General features: G+C 41.4%; 1 protein-coding gene across 1 annotated transcript in view; it reads left to right on the top strand.

Moving 5' to 3' along the window:
* ncanb (neurocan b) overlaps nucleotides 1–18,235 on the top strand; it is a 235,380-nt gene that overhangs the window by 190,907 nt on the left and 26,238 nt on the right. Inside the window, exons 11-12 of the mRNA XM_017701362.2 lie at nucleotides 10,918–11,076; nucleotides 13,330–13,412. Of these exons, the coding sequence (XP_017556851.2) occupies nucleotides 10,918–11,076; nucleotides 13,330–13,412 (242 nt within the window). The remainder of the gene's footprint in view (nucleotides 1–10,917; nucleotides 11,077–13,329; nucleotides 13,413–18,235) is intronic.

Raw genomic sequence — 18,235 nt, 5'->3', positions numbered from 1 at the left:
GATGATAAACTGCCAGTTGAATCCCCTGGAATAGCATAGCAACAACCTAACAACACCTTGATAAACAGCAGGGATACAATGGCAGTGGCCTAGCAACACCTGAGCAACCTCCTGGCATAGCATAGCAACAACCTAGCAACATTTTAGCAACCACCTGGAATAGTATAGCAATGGTTTGCAACACTTTAGCAACTACCTGGGACAGTATAGCATCAGTCTAGTGACACTTTAGCAACCACCTGAGATGGCAGAGCAGTGGCCTTGCAACACCTTAGCAATTACTTGGGACACCATAGCAGTGACCCCAACACCTTAGCAACTACTTGGAATACTATGACAAAAGCCTAGAAACCCCATAGCTACTGCTTGGGATAGCACAGCAGTGACACCTTAGCAACCTCCTGGGACAGCATAGTAACAACTTTGCAACACTTTAGCAACCACCTGGGATTTTATAGCAATGGTTTAGCAACACTTTAGCAACTACCTGGGACAGTATAGCATCAGTCTAGTAACACTTTAGCACCCACTTGAGATGGCAGAGCAGTGGCCTTGCAACACGTTAGCAATTACTTGGAACGCCATAGCAATGGCACCCAACACCTAAGCAACTACCTGGAATACTATGGCAAAAGCCTAGAAACCCCATAGCAACCACTTGTGATATCACAGCAATGACACCAGCCACATAAGAACCACCAAGCAACGCCTTAACAAGAAGCTGTAATTTCATAACAATCTGAAGTTGCTAAAGTTGCTGGCACTGGAAATTTAATTTTGGAAAAGTGAAAAAAGCCATTTTGGAAAAGTGAACGGAGCATGGGGAGTTTCCCAGCATCATACTGCAGATGGAACTTTATAAGAGCTTTCCCAGATAGCTCAGATGTCGGAAACTCAGTTTAAGCTGGTTTTGGCAATGCTAACAGCATCCAAAACAAAGTGTTTGTCAGAAAGCTCTAGTTGCTGGAACACAATGGATTTTGTTGATCTGTGTTTATAGGACTTTGACAATGAATCTTTGTTTAATGGATTCATAACACTGGAGAACACTGGAGAACATGTTATTAAACAGACCTCAGGGGTGCATACTACAGAAACGGAAGGCTTGCAGCAGCAGTGATGCTGACAGCCAAAGTGCAACATTTGCAGCTAAGCAGGGTCAGCGTGACGGTGTAGGTGTGTCTCTGTGGATACATTCACATAACAAGCCTTATTGATCGATGAGTTTGTTCGGATCTGAATTGTCTGCCTTGACAGTTCACGTTCGTGTTGGTAAGAGACTCCTATCTGTCATTTGCAAAAGCACCTGTTTCTTGACAGGACCTCCATGCACACATTCTGTCATTAAGCTTCTGCTGATACTGTGCCAAAACCTGGATCAAGACCATTTCCAAAAAAAATCCCATCTGACTGATCTCATTATGATCACAATCTAGACCCACATTATAGCACTGGAGAGGCACAAATCCAATTTTCTACCTAAATATGAAACATTTCAATTTAGCACTATGTGAACACACAAAAATCAGGTCTTTTTTAATCAGAGTTGAGTCGCTTTGCATTTACATTAGACTCCATGTATCAGTTTTTTGGTCAGATATGATACTTCTGTCTTGATTATTCACATTTTTGTAAAGCCCTGTTCACACTTGGCATTAAGGCTTATCATAACAGCATTAAACACAGGTGTAAATGGTCATATGGACACATTGTGATCGGATCCCTGAAACCTCTTTTGAAGGTAGTCAATAATGTGAATGCTCCACATTCTGACCATCGCAATTTGCAAAGTTGCATGGCAGAGAAATAGATATGTACCTGACCACACCACATGAGGAACTGGTTCAGATCTGATTTGAAAAGATCACATTTTTGCATTCACACTGCAAAAAGCAAATCTGAATCTGAGTCACATTAACAGAACAATTCAGATTTGGGCCTCTTCAACTGCGTAATGTGAACATAGCATTTTTATATGAGGTACCAGATCAAATAAAAAACCAGTACAAGGCCATGTGACCAAAGAACGGTGAGATCAGAATTTTTGTTCCTTACATCACACTGTACTGTCTTTATCAAGGTTTTGTAATGTGGACAAACTCAAATCTGATTCGATTTTTTTGTGTGAACTACTCTGAAAGTATCAGATTTGTGCTGCTTCGGCTGAGAGTGTAGCTTAATTGCCGGGTCTATCCCGTTCTGCCTCTTTTGCTTGATTTGCAGAACTGCTCCCAGATCAGCTGTTTCCCAGCACTAAAGCCCCCTCACTCCCCCTCCCTGATACAGCTGTAGTGCAGCTCTGAGTTCAGGCCTGCTGTAATGGGCTCCCCTGCTGACTGGCCGTAATTGCTCTCTCTATAAACAGCCTGAGAGCGCTTGTGCGCTTTCACTGCACCAGGCCTGTCGCCTCACATCCACGCTAACACGCTGCAGCCCCTTTAAACCCAGCGCGCTAACCCAACAACCCCACAACCTCATTTCTTCTCCTCCACTTCATCCCTCTCACACATGCTGTTTCCTGTCAGCTCTCATTCTCTCCATCTCCCTCTATTCCTCCCTCTCTTCTCACTCTCTCTCTCTCTCTCTCCCTCTCAGTCCCCTGTTCTTGTTTCTCACACTCTCTCTTTCCCTTAATTTCTCTCCCTCACACTCTACCTTTTTCCTTAATTGCCAAACTCTCTCCTTTTCTCTTCCTTTCCCTCTCTTTCCTCCCTTTCCCTCACCCTCTCCCCTTTTCTCTCCCTTTCCCTCTCTCTATCCTCACTCTACCTCACCCTCTCTCCTTTTCTCTCCCTTTCCCTTTCTCTATCCTCCCTCTCCCTCACCCTCTCTCCTTTTCTTTCACTTTCCCTCTCTATCCTCCCTTTCCCTCACCCTCTCCCCTTTTCTCTCCCTTTCCCTCTCTCTCTATCCTCTCTCCCTCACCCTCTCTCCTTTTCTCTCCCTTTCCCTCTCTCTCTCTATCCTCTCTCTCTCTCACCCTCTCCCCTTTTCTCTCCCTTTCCCTCTCTCTCTATCCTCTCTCCCTCACCCTCTCTCCTTTTCTCTCCCTTTCCCTCTCTCTCTCTCCGTCTCTCACCCTCTCTCCTTTTCTCTCCCTTTCCCTCTCTCTCTCTCTCTCTGTCTCTCACCCCTCTCCTTTTCTCTCCCTTTCCCTTTCCTCCCTCTCCCTCATCCTCTCTCCTTTTCTCTCGTTTTCCCTCTCTCTATCCTCCGTTTCCCTCACTGCTGTCTCTCTGTATTTCGTGCTGTTTATTGTTCTCACTCACTCAGTGCAGACGGGCTGGAAAAGGCGTCTGGTCTACATTGTGTCTGTGAGGCCGGGAGACGCAACAGCGTCCACACACTCACGCACATTAGCGCTGTGTGCGGCCTAGAGCCTGTTCACTGCGCCAGACTGCGCTCTTATCCGTCGCACTAATGACGCCTCTCTGTCTGTTTATGTTTTTTTTTCCGGACAGAAAACAAAAACATGTTCTGAGCGCTGGCTCACTCACAGATGGCAGCGAGCCACCCGTCTTCACAAAGCGAGCGCTGTCAGAGGACTAACCCAACTCTCCCCCCCCCCCCCCTCCCCCTCCTTGAATCTTTCATCATCAGGGGTCTTGAATGGAGGAGTGCTAAAATATCACGTTGTGATGAGGATAAATGACCCAATCACTCAGCTGGAAGCAGTTGCCCTTTTTATATTTTTAACTGCTGCTCATTCGGGAGACTGATATTAATCATCCGACGTGCTAGCCGGTCAGGCCACTGGATAAACCTAAAGTAAAAAAAACAGAGCGAGGTTTCAGTCAGACATGGCGCTTTGAAGGATGGCGAGGAAGGAAGTGCAGGGATGCTCTCAGATCTTGGCACGGCCGCGTATCTGTTTGGAGAGCTCCCAGCTGCCTCGCTCGCCTGTGTTTCACAGCCAGACGCTGCTTCGCTAATATTAGTCATAATATGCAGCGTCGTGGATGTTAAAGCAGAGGTATTAGGCAGTAATATGGCCATGTGTGGCTACTCCAGGCCCTTTGCTCTCAGGCTGGCGTGGAGAAAAAGAGAGGATTTCTTTACATTTGTTATTATTTCTCCTCTCATCACTCTCTTACTGTTCCTCTATTTCTTTCTCTCCCTCTCGTTCCCTTTCCCCCTCTCTTCTTGCTTTCTTTTCTTCCTCTCTCCTCTTTCTTTCTTTCTTTCTTTCTTTCACTCTACCCCTGCTGTTTCTTTTTCTGTATCTCCCTCTTTCTTCTCTATTTTCCTCTCTCTCCCTCACTATCCCTTCCTCTCATGATTCTTACTGTTCCCTCCATTTCTCCCTCTCCCTTTCTCTTTCCTCCTCTCATCTTGCTCTCTCTTCCTCCTCTTTCTCTCTCTTTCTTTCTTTCTTTCTTTCTTTCTCTCTCTCTCTACCCCTGCTGTCTCTTTTTCTGTATCTCCCTGTTTTTTCTGTTTTCTCTCTCACTCTCTCACTTTCCCTTTCTTCCACTCTCTCCCTCACTCTTTCTCTTCTTCTCATCACTCTTACCTTTCCTCCATTTCTCCCTCTCCCTTTCTCTTTCCTCCTCTCATCTTGCCCCCTCTTCCTCCTCTCTCCTCTTTCTTTCTTTTCTTTCTATCTCTACCCCTGCTCTTTCTTTTTCTATATCTCCCACTCTTCTCTTCCGACTCTCTCACTCTCGCTCTCCCTTTCTTCCCCTCTCTCTTCCTCCCATCACCCTTATTCTTTCTCTCACCCTGTCCCTTTCTGTTTTCTTCCTCTCCCTTTTTTCTCTCTCTTCCTCCATTTCTCTCTCTCTCTCTCTCTCTCTCTCTCTCACTCAATAATTGTTTTATCTAACATTTCTAAATTTCTCATTTTAAAATTATTGTAAGTGTATTGAAAGATTAACTTATTTCAAGACACTTTACTTAAACGTGATTTTAGTCAAGTTATCTCACTATACTGACAAGTCATTTTGATTGTTGTCAGAAATTAGCTTGAAACAAGTAAAATGATCTACAAATATAGTGAGATTGTTTGACTTACAGAAGTCATGTAAAAAAGTACAAAAATGACTAGAAATGTTATATAATCTCATATTATATATATATATATATATATATATATATATATATATGTTATATAATGTCAAAATGAGAAATTATTAAATATATACACAAGATTTAAGATCATTTCACTTGATGATCCCATTTTTGCAGTGTGATGAGAGGAGAATGGGGTGATGGGTAATGATCTGTAGCTGTATTTTCTTGATCTCGTGTCTTATACGGTTTCTATAGTACAAAGTGTAACAACAAACATCTCCAGGGAAAAGTAAAGATTTTCTGCATTTATATATAAGCACATTTTCCCCCGTTGTAACTTCAGATTTGGGTGGATTAGTCCTACTACTAAAGGATGCCTACATTAACGTAATCTGATTATTTTATGTATATAATTAATACATCAGGAGGTTTGGACAGACATTTCAAGCCGTGCATGTGTCTATTGGAGGGATCTGATATCTGGCCCAACCTATGAAAATGCCTGTGGTCCATGTCCCACTCAGCTTTTGAGCAAAAGACAGGCAGGTAGGGGGCAATTATTGGCTGACCACCCTCACCCCCCACTCTCCGCTCTCCGACTCTGTGTCCAGGCAGAGAGCCAGCGTGTGCCCACAGAAGCTTGTAAAGCCTCCAGCATCTCTATTCTGGCTGCTGTTGGAGATAACGGGCCGGGCTCCACTGGAGCGAGCTGATTTGGATGTGCTCCCACTGTACCACAATACATCGACCACTGCGCTCTTGCACTGCTTCTGATGGGCTGGAGAGAAAAGAGAGATGCCTGTGTGTGTGTATGTGTGTGTATGTGTGTGTGTGTGCGCGTATGTGTGCGTGTGTGTGAGTGCTGCATGGTTTAAATTCCTCCACCATCACACCTGCAGCAGTGAACACAGGGCTGTTGCTCTTTTGCGTCAGGGTGGATGGGCTTGTAAAGATGCGCTGGTGTTGGTGATACTCTGAAAAGAGAAGCAGTCGTTTGTATCTTTAAAGCATCTCCTGGCAGTGTTTTCACTGGGCTGACATGCTGTTCGATCCCATAACAAATGTGAGGAGTTCTCCAGCAGGGAACAGTGTGTTATTTTGGTGGAGAAAATGCAGAAGGTCCTCATCTCGCCCACAGTAACTCAGCCACTGCCAGGAGTGTTTCCTACCATCATAGTGGAAAAGAGGCCGAATGCAGAAATACACTTTACAGACTAAGACTACACACTTAAAAAAGATGGTTCTTGAAGGGTTCTTTGGTAAAGAAAATGGTGTTGTATAGATCCAAGAACATTCAAAGAACCCATGATTAAAAGGTTCTTTGCATCATGAAAGTGTTCTTCACCTTGACGGAGAATGTGTTTTATTTGTGTCTAAATTAAACCTTTTTGAAAAGGGTTCTGTATAGCACCAAAAAGGGTTCTCCTATTGTTAAACTGCCAAAGACAGAACAACACACTTTTCTATATAGAACCATCTACAGCACATTTACCATCAATCTGAAGAACTATTTCATGAGTGTTCATGATTATATAGAGCACCATTTTCCTTACTAAAGAACCCTTGAAGAATCTTTTTAAGACTTTAATACAGATTAAACCAACACTGTTGTAAATATATTTAAAATTCAGTGAATGGCTTAGCACTGCTAGTCACATACAGATGGGGCTCATGCAATGAATGGCGCAGTGATTAGGACCAGTTACAGACAGGGGGAGGTCCCAAAACAAATGACACTTTGATTAGGACTTCTGTTAAGTAAGCAGCTCACACTGCTCTGTATTTCAGCCAAAAAGATGCTTTGCTTTGAAATATTGTTTGATTTGAAGGAGTACTGCTGGTCTAAGGAGGGGGGGGGTTCAGTTGTTTTCAGTAGAAAGAGATGTGTTTGCCTTGTTTTAAGTCATTTCATTAAGTAAAATGATCTCACTATATTGGCAGATAACTTAGCTTATTGTAAGAAATGTTCTTGAAACCAGCAAAATGATCTGCCAGTAGAATAAGATAAATTGACTTAGTTTCTTTACAAAAAAAATACCTGAAACAAGTGAAAAATGTCTAGAGATATGCTAGAAAATATTATTATAAGTGCAGAACCATCGCAAAATGGGCAATATTAGATACAGTATATCAACTGGATTTTAGGTTATTTCATTTGACAAGGTATCATTTTTTGCAGTATTGAAATACATTATTTGAAATAAGCTTTAAAGCTTACAGAGCTCTTTCTGAATGAAAACATCATTGAGGTTGGGGGTTCTCTCATTTTATCCATCGGTTGCATAGGAGCCTGAGTAGGTGCTTTAACAGATTACTCACTGAGTTTACACCACTTCCCACTCTCAAAGTCGTGCAGGCAGCTGGCACAGGTAGCACACCTTTGTGCAAATTGTGTACAAGTATAGGCAGAATAATCTACATAGAGGAAATCTAATCAGAAAAAAGTCATTATATCACTCTAATGTATTACTTTGTATTGCATTACCCCCCAAACTGGCAATGACCCCAAATCTCAGATGCCTCAAGGAGAACACTGTCATGCAAAATGTAGAGGACAATACTGAAGCACAGCTCTCTAATCCATTCTCACACAGAAGTCTGATTTCTGCCAGAAAATGAAAGCTTAGACAAAAGACAAGCCACTTCTTGTCCCATATCTTTAGATGTCTGCTTTTTACTTAACCACAGTGCACACAGCTCAGGTTTATCTTCATGTTCTTTGTCTCTTTTGCTTATCTCTGTGAAGATTCACACACTGAAAAAAATGTAATTACTATAACTAGTTCATATGTGCACATTTTGTCTACATTCCAATAACATATATAACATAACATAAGTTTGTGTTATGTTTGGCAATAAATGTGTGATGTCTTCTATTTTATTCATGTGTTTATGAGGTACACATTTGAATAGTAGATTCAGAGCCTTTCTTCAAGGCCAAGTGAAGCAGATCAGAGGAAAAATCTTTAATCGTGCTGCATAAAAGTTCATCAGAAGCAATCATGTCTCTGCTGATTGAGAATGGAGAGCAGGGGGGGTGGGGGATGACATCTGCAGCTGAAGGCACATGCCACCGTCTCTCAAACACCTTTCTTTCGGCTGTGCTCCACTGCATCCCTTCTCTCGTCCGGTCCGGGATGTTTGCACGTCTGCATGCTAAGCTGAGCCTCATACGGCCCAATTTGCACCAGCCAATTTAGCGGTGTCGCTTTAGATTTGCAGGAAGAAAAAAGAGGGTGCATTGCTGAGAGCTTCACAAAATGAGCTGACCAACATGCTGAAATGGGCTTAAAGATAAAACCTTTCAGCTCACACATGTCCTGTCTTACACACACAAACAGGAAAATATCACCACTGCCATTTCAGAACCTCATTAACATCCATTAACAAGGCTTTCTGGCCTAAACTAGCACTTAGCGTGTTATTTGTGTTGTTACTGAGTATTCTGTAGCACAGCATTGTATCCTGCTTTTGTTTTTACATCCATCAGTGTTCTCTCACTACACTACCCAGAATGCATTATGCACCTGCATCATATAACCACTGGGACCCTACCCACAGTGATAAAGAAATCCATAGATGTACCACTGACCTTGGCTAATAAAAAAAGGAATGATATTCAGCTTCCTAGCAGACTCACCAGGATCGTGCATCCCAGGGCGTCTGCTTGAATCTTGTGAGGTCACCAGGATGGCACATCCGAGGGAACTCCGCTTGAACCCCATGAGATAACTAGGATAGTGCATCCCAGGGCGCCTGCTTGAATCTTGTGAGGACACCGGGATGGCACATCCGAGGGAACTCTGCTTGAACCCCATGAGATAACTAGGATAGTGCATCCCAGGGACTCTGCTTGAACCCTGTAAGGCCACCAGGCCGGTGCACCCAGGGACTCTGCTTGAATCCTGTGAGGCCACCCAGGGATTCTGTTTGAACCCTGTGGGATAACAGGATGGTGCATCCCAGGGGCTCTGCTTGAACCCTGTGAGGCCACCGGGCCAGTGCACCCAGGGACTCAACACTTCAACACTGTGAGGTCACTGGGTATGGTGCACTCCAGGGACTCTGCTTGAGCCCTGTGAGGTCACCTGGATGACGTGTCCCAGGGACTCTTCTTCAACCCTGTGAGGTCACCAGGATGGCACATCACAAGGGACTCCACTTAAACCTCATGAGATAACCAGAATGGTGTGTTCCAGGGACGGAGCACTCCAGCAACTCTGCTTGAAGTCACCTGGACAGCTTGAAGCATGTGAGGACCGTGAGAACAATGCAGGAGTGATGTAAAATCTTGTAAATAATCATTGCTCTTAATCTAAAATGTGTGTATGTGTTTCTTGTGCTTAATTGTGCTAGGCTAAGGAGCTGGTTAGTGGGGTTGTGTAACTCCCACAAACAGACATTGTATGGCCAGAGCTGACCTGCCACGCTGTCCTGACTGTTAGCGCTGGATGGCGGGCCTCCTGCTGTGTTCAACAAAAAAGTATTCGCTTAAAGCACCATGTTTCTTGCATCTTATTCCACATCAACACCTCAATATTACTGCTGATGGAACAAAACTTTTTCTCTCAAAAAGCAACATATACAGTGTAACTTGCAGTGTTGCTCAAATGGGGAACTTACAATGTAAGTTAATGTAAGAGATTTAATTCCAGTTCATTTTGGGCCATTTCTAATGCTCCATTTACCATAAACTGTTGACACAGTGTAAAGGGGAGCTGGGGTTTTCAAATTATGTTCAAAATATGGATGTGCATAAACATATTAAAGTAAAAATGAAAATATATTACAAATACATTGCAATATTGCAGTATATTACAGTATATTTTAGGCACTTAGAAGCACATGTAACTCCTCATATTGTCTCCCAAACACATGCACACTCTCATACCCAAACCCACTTACACTCACACACAATCTCTCACATACTGGAGAGTGCAGATGCTGTAAAGCCCCAGAGGGTTTGGGTAAAGGCCTCAGACGGGGAAGTGACAGGGCTTAATTAGCCATTGAGCACAGCAGTGGAAGCCATTTCTCTGGATTGCTGTCGCTTTTCTGCTAATGCTAAGCTGCTCACTCATAATGCGCACAGACATGGATTAGACAGAGCCCAGGCATGGAGAGCCAGGCAGAGGAAATGAAACAGTTAGGCATGTCTCTTTATGGGGGCTGAGTTTTCAGCGTACGACTGAGCTGCCATGTGTGTGACGCAGAGTGGATTTCTCACTGCGGGTGAGTGAGTGTGAATACGAGATGAATGAAGCAGAAGAGAGAGAGGTGGCTTTGAGGCCTTGCAGTGACCTTTTTAAACTCTGTCTCCCACGAAGGCATTCTTTTGAAACAACTAATTCTAGACTGGATGCAAAATCCCGGTCATCCTAATGAGAGGCTGCTACTTGGTTTAGAGTTGCTACAGGTTAAGATGTTTCCCCTACAAAGCCCCACTGATGACATCCTGTATAAATAAAAATAATGCGTGGCCACGCCTTATTGTGGGAACAAGATGCTAATGTATGGCCACAACTTAGTAAAGTGGAGGAATGAGATGATTAAGTCGTGGCCATGACTTAGTAAGGCGTAGGAACGAAATCACGGCTTACTAAGTGGAGGCCACACATTAGGATCTTGTTCCCATGCTTTACGAAGTCATGCCCATGACTTAATTATCTCGTTCCCATGCCTTACTAAATTGTGGCCACACATTATTTTTATTTATAGAAGATGTCGCCAGCGGAGCTCCAAAGCTTTCCTTTTGATTCCCCAAAACGTTTTCTGCAGTGCATCTCGAGGTCTATAGTTGTTATGAAAGAAAATATTTGTGGACAGGTCAGTTTAAGATGTTTCACGTGCAAAAACCTCAAAGAACAAAGCGACTAACACTTTTTTCTTTCTCTCGCTCTGTAGACACTGAAGGCTGTGATCATACCTGGAGGAAGTTTCACGGTCACTGCTACAGGTATTTCACCCACAGACGCACCTGGGAGGATGCAGAGAAAGACTGCAGAGAGCACAACGGTCATCTGGCCAGCATACACACCAACGAAGAGCAGGACTTCATCAACAGTCAGTCTTTACTCCCATTTAACACACTGTCTGGTGATTCTGCAGAACAATACAAAATGCACAGAGTTAAGCATTTATTAAGTACAACTACCGTGTGCCTACACTCACTAGCCAGTTTACAAACCACACATGTGCATGGTGTGGGTTTACAGTTACTATATGTAGCCCATCTGTTGTTGCACAAGTTATCATCTGCTGTCTACTTTTGTCTATCAATGGAAAAAAATGGACCACCACTGACCAGATATTGTTTGGATGGTGGACCACTCATAGCACAGCATGGCAATGCCATGGTAGGGTGTGTAGCCTCCCTATCTCCAGAACCAACCAGAAACATGGTGGCAGCAGTTGTTCTATATTCAGAAAGAGACTAATGCAGAAGGACTAGAGGATGCATTTCAATTATGAATTGAAAACGATGAGCAACAGTCTCTAAGGGTTTGTTTCTATCTGTAGTTCAGTTCCCTTGGACTGGACCAAAGCAGAAAATAATACATGGTTGCATTTCAGCTCTGATCCACTTAGCATTCACACTGACATTTTTGAAAATCATACAGAGAAAAAGTTATTAGGGCAGATTTTGTAACATACAATTTGATGATATTTCAGAGCCATACTGTACTTTCATCTAACTGAGCTTGTGAGTTTTATGTATGTCTCATAAAAGCAATAAGCAATGTGAAGCAGCATAAAATCATTGTAACAAACAGTCTTGATGTATGTGGTTATGTGTGCTGTGGAGTATTTTATAGGGGTTTCCATCATTTTTATAATTCCGATTCAGAGCTCATGAAGTGATGATAAACACATCCATGTGTCAAAACAGTGTCAGGAATTTGTCTGTTGCAGGAGCGAAAGAAGGTCTGTGCAAAGACATGATGTTTCATTCTGTGTTTCAATATATTTGGTTCATTTTATGTTTACATGAACCACACCGGAGTTTGTTTCGGAAGCGGACCAAGACTGACCTCCTTAGGTGATTTCAGTCCACATATTTGGTACAGACCAGTTTGTCCACCTACACTGTGTACCAACAAAGTAGGTCTAATAAAGTGGCCAGTAAGTGGATACTTCAAAAAAGTTACAGCAGACCCTTGAAAATCCATAAACATACACTACATGGACAAAAGGATTGGGACACGTACACGTTACACCCAGAGGAGTTTTTTTATCATATCCCACTCTATAGTCTATAGGAAGTGGCTGTTCAGCCACTCTTCTGGGAAGCTTTCTTCAAGATTTTGGAGTGTGTCTGTGGGAAAGTTTGCCCATTCATCAAGAAGAACATTTGTGAGGTCAGACTCTAATGTTGGACAAGAGGGCCTGGCTCGCAGTCTCCATTCTAGTTTATCCCCAAGGTGTTTGATCTGGTTGAGGTCAGGGCTCTGTGTGGGTCAGTCAAGTTCTTCCACACCAAACTCACCCAGCCAGGCCTTTTTGACTTTGCTTTGTGCACTGGGGCTCAGTCATTCTGGAACAGAAAAGAGTCTTGCCCAAACTGTTCCCACAAAGTTGGAAACATAGAATTCATCATTTCAGTATGTTTCCACTGCTCCAGAGTCCAGTGGCGGCATACTTTATGTGAAACACCTGAACTCAATAATCAGAAGATATGTCCCAATATTTTTGTCGATATAGTGTAGTTCAGATACCTTCCGTTCCATTCACTACAGTTGTTCCACCTTCATTTCTTTCTTATTTCTTGTTTTATGAAAGATAAGTTTCAGTAGTGTTAAGCTATGGAATTACGCCTCTTTTGCAAGCCAAAACACATTGATTGTCACTAATAACACTTCCCACCTGCTTTCTGCCACCATCTCCCCATAGAGCCATGATGCAGTTCCCAAAAAACCTTGCTTAATTGCCTTGAAAACGCTGGTCTCCACCCCTGCAATAAAGGGAGCGCAGCCATTAGGAAGATTAATGGCGCCCATAAGGATGTTAATCAGTAACACCATGATTGAAATTCCATTACAACCTCCTCTCCCCCTCCAAAAACGCTCATGAATACATGATGGGGAATGGGACAGCCTGTTTGGGACAGCCTGTAAATGTGATAATACCAATATATTGGCACTGTGCTTAGCACAAAGAGCAGACTGTGGATTAAGGCCTGAGTGGTGTCTGTTGTTGTTATTGCTGGCCACTGGCTGTGTGGCTGGTCAGAGATTTGTCTTCCAGGCATACAGACTGAGTTAAACAATGAAACTGTTTTTGGTTTATTTTGGTTTCCTGCTTCTCTTCTGTTGTCAGGTATGAGCCATGAGAACACTTGGATTGGTCTGAATGACAGGACAGTAGAAGAGGACTTCCAGTGGACTGATAACATGGATCTGGTGAGGCCGCAAACTTTGCATGCTTGGTCTCTGGAAAGTAGAATAGAAGAATTTACATCCATTTGTCATTGTGTTTGCACACTGTGAAATTAGACCATCCATGCAGTGAAGCACCCATATACATGCACACTACTGAACACACACATTAAGGGGCAGTGAGCAGCCCTATCCACAGTGCCCAGGGAGCAAACTGGGGTTAGGTGCCTTGCTCAAGGGTACTTCAGTCATGGACTGTCAGCCAAGGGGATTGAACCAGTGACCTTCTGGTCACAAGGCTGGTTCCCTAACCTCCAGCCCACGACTGCCCCCAGTAGGTTGATGTAGAGTGTAATGTGCACTACACACATCATATGGACTAGATCAGTGATTCAAATCCAGTCTTCGGGAACTCCCACATTTCTGCCTCAGCTCCCAACATATCTGAACTGAGTGTTCAGTTCATGATTGTTTGGTTCAGGTAAAGTCCTTATAAGCGAACCTGGCAACTCGCCGGCTGTCTTGGCAACACCCTCCAGGCAGCTATTTCCAGTCATAGAAAACCAGACTCCTATATGTCTCGAATGAGCAGAGACCTACACACTTAAAATACAGGTGGCTAAAAGGATTCTCTGGAGTAGTGCCACACAAGAACCACTTTTGGTGCCCTTAAAAACATTTAAATTGATGTTCTAAATGAGGTGAGTGCGAAGAAAATCGTATATAAAATGTATAAATCTACGTTCTGTACCATTTTTTTTCTAGAGCCATATACCAAAACAGATCCAATTAGGAACCTTGATTCATAAGGGTCTGGGCCAAGGGTGCCCAATCTTTTTTTGTTGGAGCCCAAAGTGCACTGTTTTGGTGGGCTGAAGGCCAAAAAGACAAAACAATACACTCTTCTATATAGAACCATCAGCACATTCTCCATCAATCTGAAGACCCCTTTCATATTGGATAGAACCTTCTAATCATGAAAAGGGTTCTTTGAGGCTTCACTTTTTTATGAGTGTATAAAAATAAACAAGGTATACAAGCTCATACATTACACTGTATTTTGTTAGTAAATACATTACAATACAATTTTAAATGGAATTTAAAGAAGACTTTAAGGTATGTACAGCAAATGCTTCCAGTGCATCACTTCAAAATCCTATTTGGCACTTTTTGAAGATTCTGTACCAAATAACAAAGGTCTTTTCCTAGAACCATATACCCAATCCAAGAACCATTTAGGAGACCTGATTTTTAAGAGTTTATAAGCTTGAAACTGATCTTTTAATTGACATCATTAGTAAAAAAAAATCATTGACAAATCTGACAAAAATGACTTCCTTAAAGAAGAACTTCCTTAAAGCCTAAACAAGCTCCACATAGCATGACGGTTCTAAGAAGAACTCCTGAATCGGTATAGAATGTCCAGACTTTAAACCTTTAAAAAGGTCCTAACACACATTATTTTACAAACATTAGGCCTCATTCATCAATATCTTCTTAAGTTAAATGTGCTCTTGAGAAAGGTCCTAAGAACAAAAATCTACATCAGATTCATGGCATTGTTCTCACTATTGTGCTCTTGAGTGTGTTTAGATTCTGTTCTTACCTAAATCCCGAATAAGAAAACCTTTGGGAAGGTTGGAATCTTCATGAAAACTGCATAAGTGGGTTTTAAGAAGAAATGTCTTCTTAAAAACGGTTGGTGAACGAGGCCCATTGTTTTTTAGGGGACCAAACGTGGTTCTTCTAAGAGTGGACGCCCAAAGAATCATTCATTTTTAAAAGTGTTTATCCATCTCCCTGACAGGAACAGCAAAAGTGTGACAACATCAACTTCTTTATAGCTGTTTGTGTGGCATCTGTAGTGTTTTAAGTGTAAAGACTTTGGTGTTTGGAACTAAGCATTAGTCCAAAACTTGTCTGGTTGCAACTTTACAAATGAGGGGCGTAACATCCCATAAGACAGCTGCCATCTGGGTTGTTATGAGTTATACTACCCATATTTCAGCCAGTACTGTGTCTTCTTTTGATAATGTCTCTTGATGTGTTGCTTTGTCTGTTTTTTGCTAGGCTTTCATTAGTATATTAGTAATATGATATATATATATATATATATATATATATATATATATATATATATATATATATATATATATATATATATATATATATATATATATATATATCATTATTGAAATGTAAGCCTTTGTGATAAAGGGCGCTGTAGTATGCATACAATCCCTCTAACCAATTATAGTGCTGTATGCTCTGAGCATCTTATCCAATAACAATTCCTGATGTGTGTTTCTGTGGGTTTGTTGATTAGTCAGGGTTTTTATGTAATCCACCAACAGTGAAACACAGGCTAACTTTTTACCATGTAACTTGCTCCATGTAACATTTAAATATACTTTACTGTGCAAAGGTCAGAGACCACCCATTAATTTATTTCAAGTCCAGTTAAAATGGCCATTTAGTACAGGTTGCTTATTTTTTAGTCTCTTTTAGTCATTTTTTAGCAGGAAGCACATTTCATAGAAAATTGCATAAAAGCCTCCAACACTATGATATCAAATCAATCCGTATCACTTTAACTCATCTGTCCTTCCAATCTTGAACCACCTGTGTCCTCTCAACAGAAGCTACTCCCAAAGATCTCACTGACATTATGTTCCCCTTCAAACAGACACCAACATGCACACAACTACCCAAATTTTTCTCATGTGCATCTACACTCTGGGGTAGTACCCCTCCTGTCAATAGGGAGGGACCCCCAAGGGTTCATCTCAGTACCTTTAGTCTGGTAACATTATTGTACCATAATCCACTGAAATGATGTGTTCTAAGCTGTATTGACTCCACACCCCCCCCCCCCCCCCCCCCGTCTCGCCTCCAGGCTTTTATTTTACTGCTCTGTTTTAAAACATTCAGTAATGATTGCCCTTAAAAACATTTAAATTGATGTTCTAAATGAGGTGAGTGCGAAGAAAATCGTATATAAAATGTATAAATCTACGTTCTGTACCATTTTTTTTCTAGAGCCATATACCAAAACAGATCCAATTAGGAACCTTGATTCATAAGGGTCTGGGCCAAGGGTGCCCAATCTTTTTTTGTTGGAGCCCAAAGTGCACTGTTTTGGTGGGCTGAAGGCCAAAAAGACAAAACAATACACTCTTCTATATAGAACCATCAGCACATTCTCCATCAATCTGAAGACCCCTTTCATATTGGATAGAACCTTCTAATCATGAAAAGGGTTCTTTGAGGCTTCACTTTTTTATGAGTGTATAAAAATAAACAAGGTATACAAGCTCATACATTACACTGTATTTTGTTAGTAAATACATTACAATACAATTTTAAATGGAATTTAAAGAAGACTTTAAGGTATGTACAGCAAATGCTTCCAGTGCATCACTTCAAAATCCTATTTGGCACTTTTTGAAGATTTTGTACCAAATAACAAAGGTCTTTTCCTAGAACCATATACCCAATCCAAGAACCATTTAGGAGACCTGATTTTTAAGAGTTTATAAGCTTGAAACTGATCTTTTAATTGACATCATTAGTAAAAAAAAAATCATTGACAAATCTGACAAAAATGACTTCCTTAAAGAAGAACTTCCTTAAAGCCTAAACAAGCTCCACATAGCATGACGGTTCTAAGAAGAACTCCTGAATCGGTATAGAATGTCCAGACTTTAAACCTTTAAAAAGGTCCTAACACACATTATTTTACAAACATTAGGCCTCATTCATCAATATCTTCTTAAGTTAAATGTGCTCTTGAGAAAGGTCCTAAGAACAAAAATCTACATCAGATTCATGGCATTGTTCTCACTATTGTGCTCTTGAGTGTGTTTAGATTCTGTTCTTACCTAAATCCCGAATAAGAAAACCTTTGGGAAGGTTGGAATCTTCATGAAAACTGCATAAGTGGGTTTTAAGAAGAAATGTCTTCTTAAAAACGGTTGGTGAACGAGGCCCATTGTTTTTTAGGGGACCAAACGTGGTTCTTCTAAGAGTGGACGCCCAAAGAATCATTCATTTTTAAAAGTGTTTATCCATCTCCCTGACAGGAACAGCAAAAGTGTGACAACATCAACTTCTTTATAGCTGTTTGTGTGGCATCTGTAGTGTTTTAAGTGTAAAGACTTTGGTGTTTGGAACTAAGCATTAGTCCAAAACTTGTCTGGTTGCAACTTTACAAATGAGGGGCGTAACATCCATAAGACAGCTGCCATCTGGGTTGTTATGAGTTATACTACCCATATTTCAGCCAGTACTGTGTCTTCTTTTGATAATGTCTCTTGATGTGTTGCTTTGTCTGTTTTTTGCTAGGCTTTCATTAGTATATTAGTAATATGATATATATATATATATATATATATATATATATATATATATATATATATATATATATATATATATATATATATATATATATATATCATTATTGAAATGTAAGCCTTTGTGATAAAGGGCGCTGTAGTATGCATACAATCCCTCTAACCAATTATAGTGCTGTATGCTCTGAGCATCTTATCCAATAACAATTCCTGATGTGTGTTTCTGTGGGTTTGTTGATTAGTCAGGGTTTTTATGTAATCCACCAACAGTGAAACACAGGCTAACTTTTTACCATGTAACTTGCTCCATGTAACATTTAAATATACTTTACTGTGCAAAGGTCAGAGACCACCCATTAATTTATTTCAAGTCCAGTTAAAATGGCCATTTAGTACAGGTTGCTTATTTTTTAGTCTCTTTTAGTCATTTTTTAGCAGGAAGCACATTTCATAGAAAATTGCATAAAAGCCTCCAACACTATGATATCAAATCAA

This window comes from Pygocentrus nattereri, chromosome 15 (assembly GCF_015220715.1).
Source record: "Pygocentrus nattereri isolate fPygNat1 chromosome 15, fPygNat1.pri, whole genome shotgun sequence".
Taxonomy (NCBI): Eukaryota; Metazoa; Chordata; class Actinopteri; order Characiformes; family Serrasalmidae; genus Pygocentrus; species Pygocentrus nattereri.
Note: the sequence above shows the minus strand (reverse complement) of the source record. Positions and strands in the feature narration are given on the sequence as shown.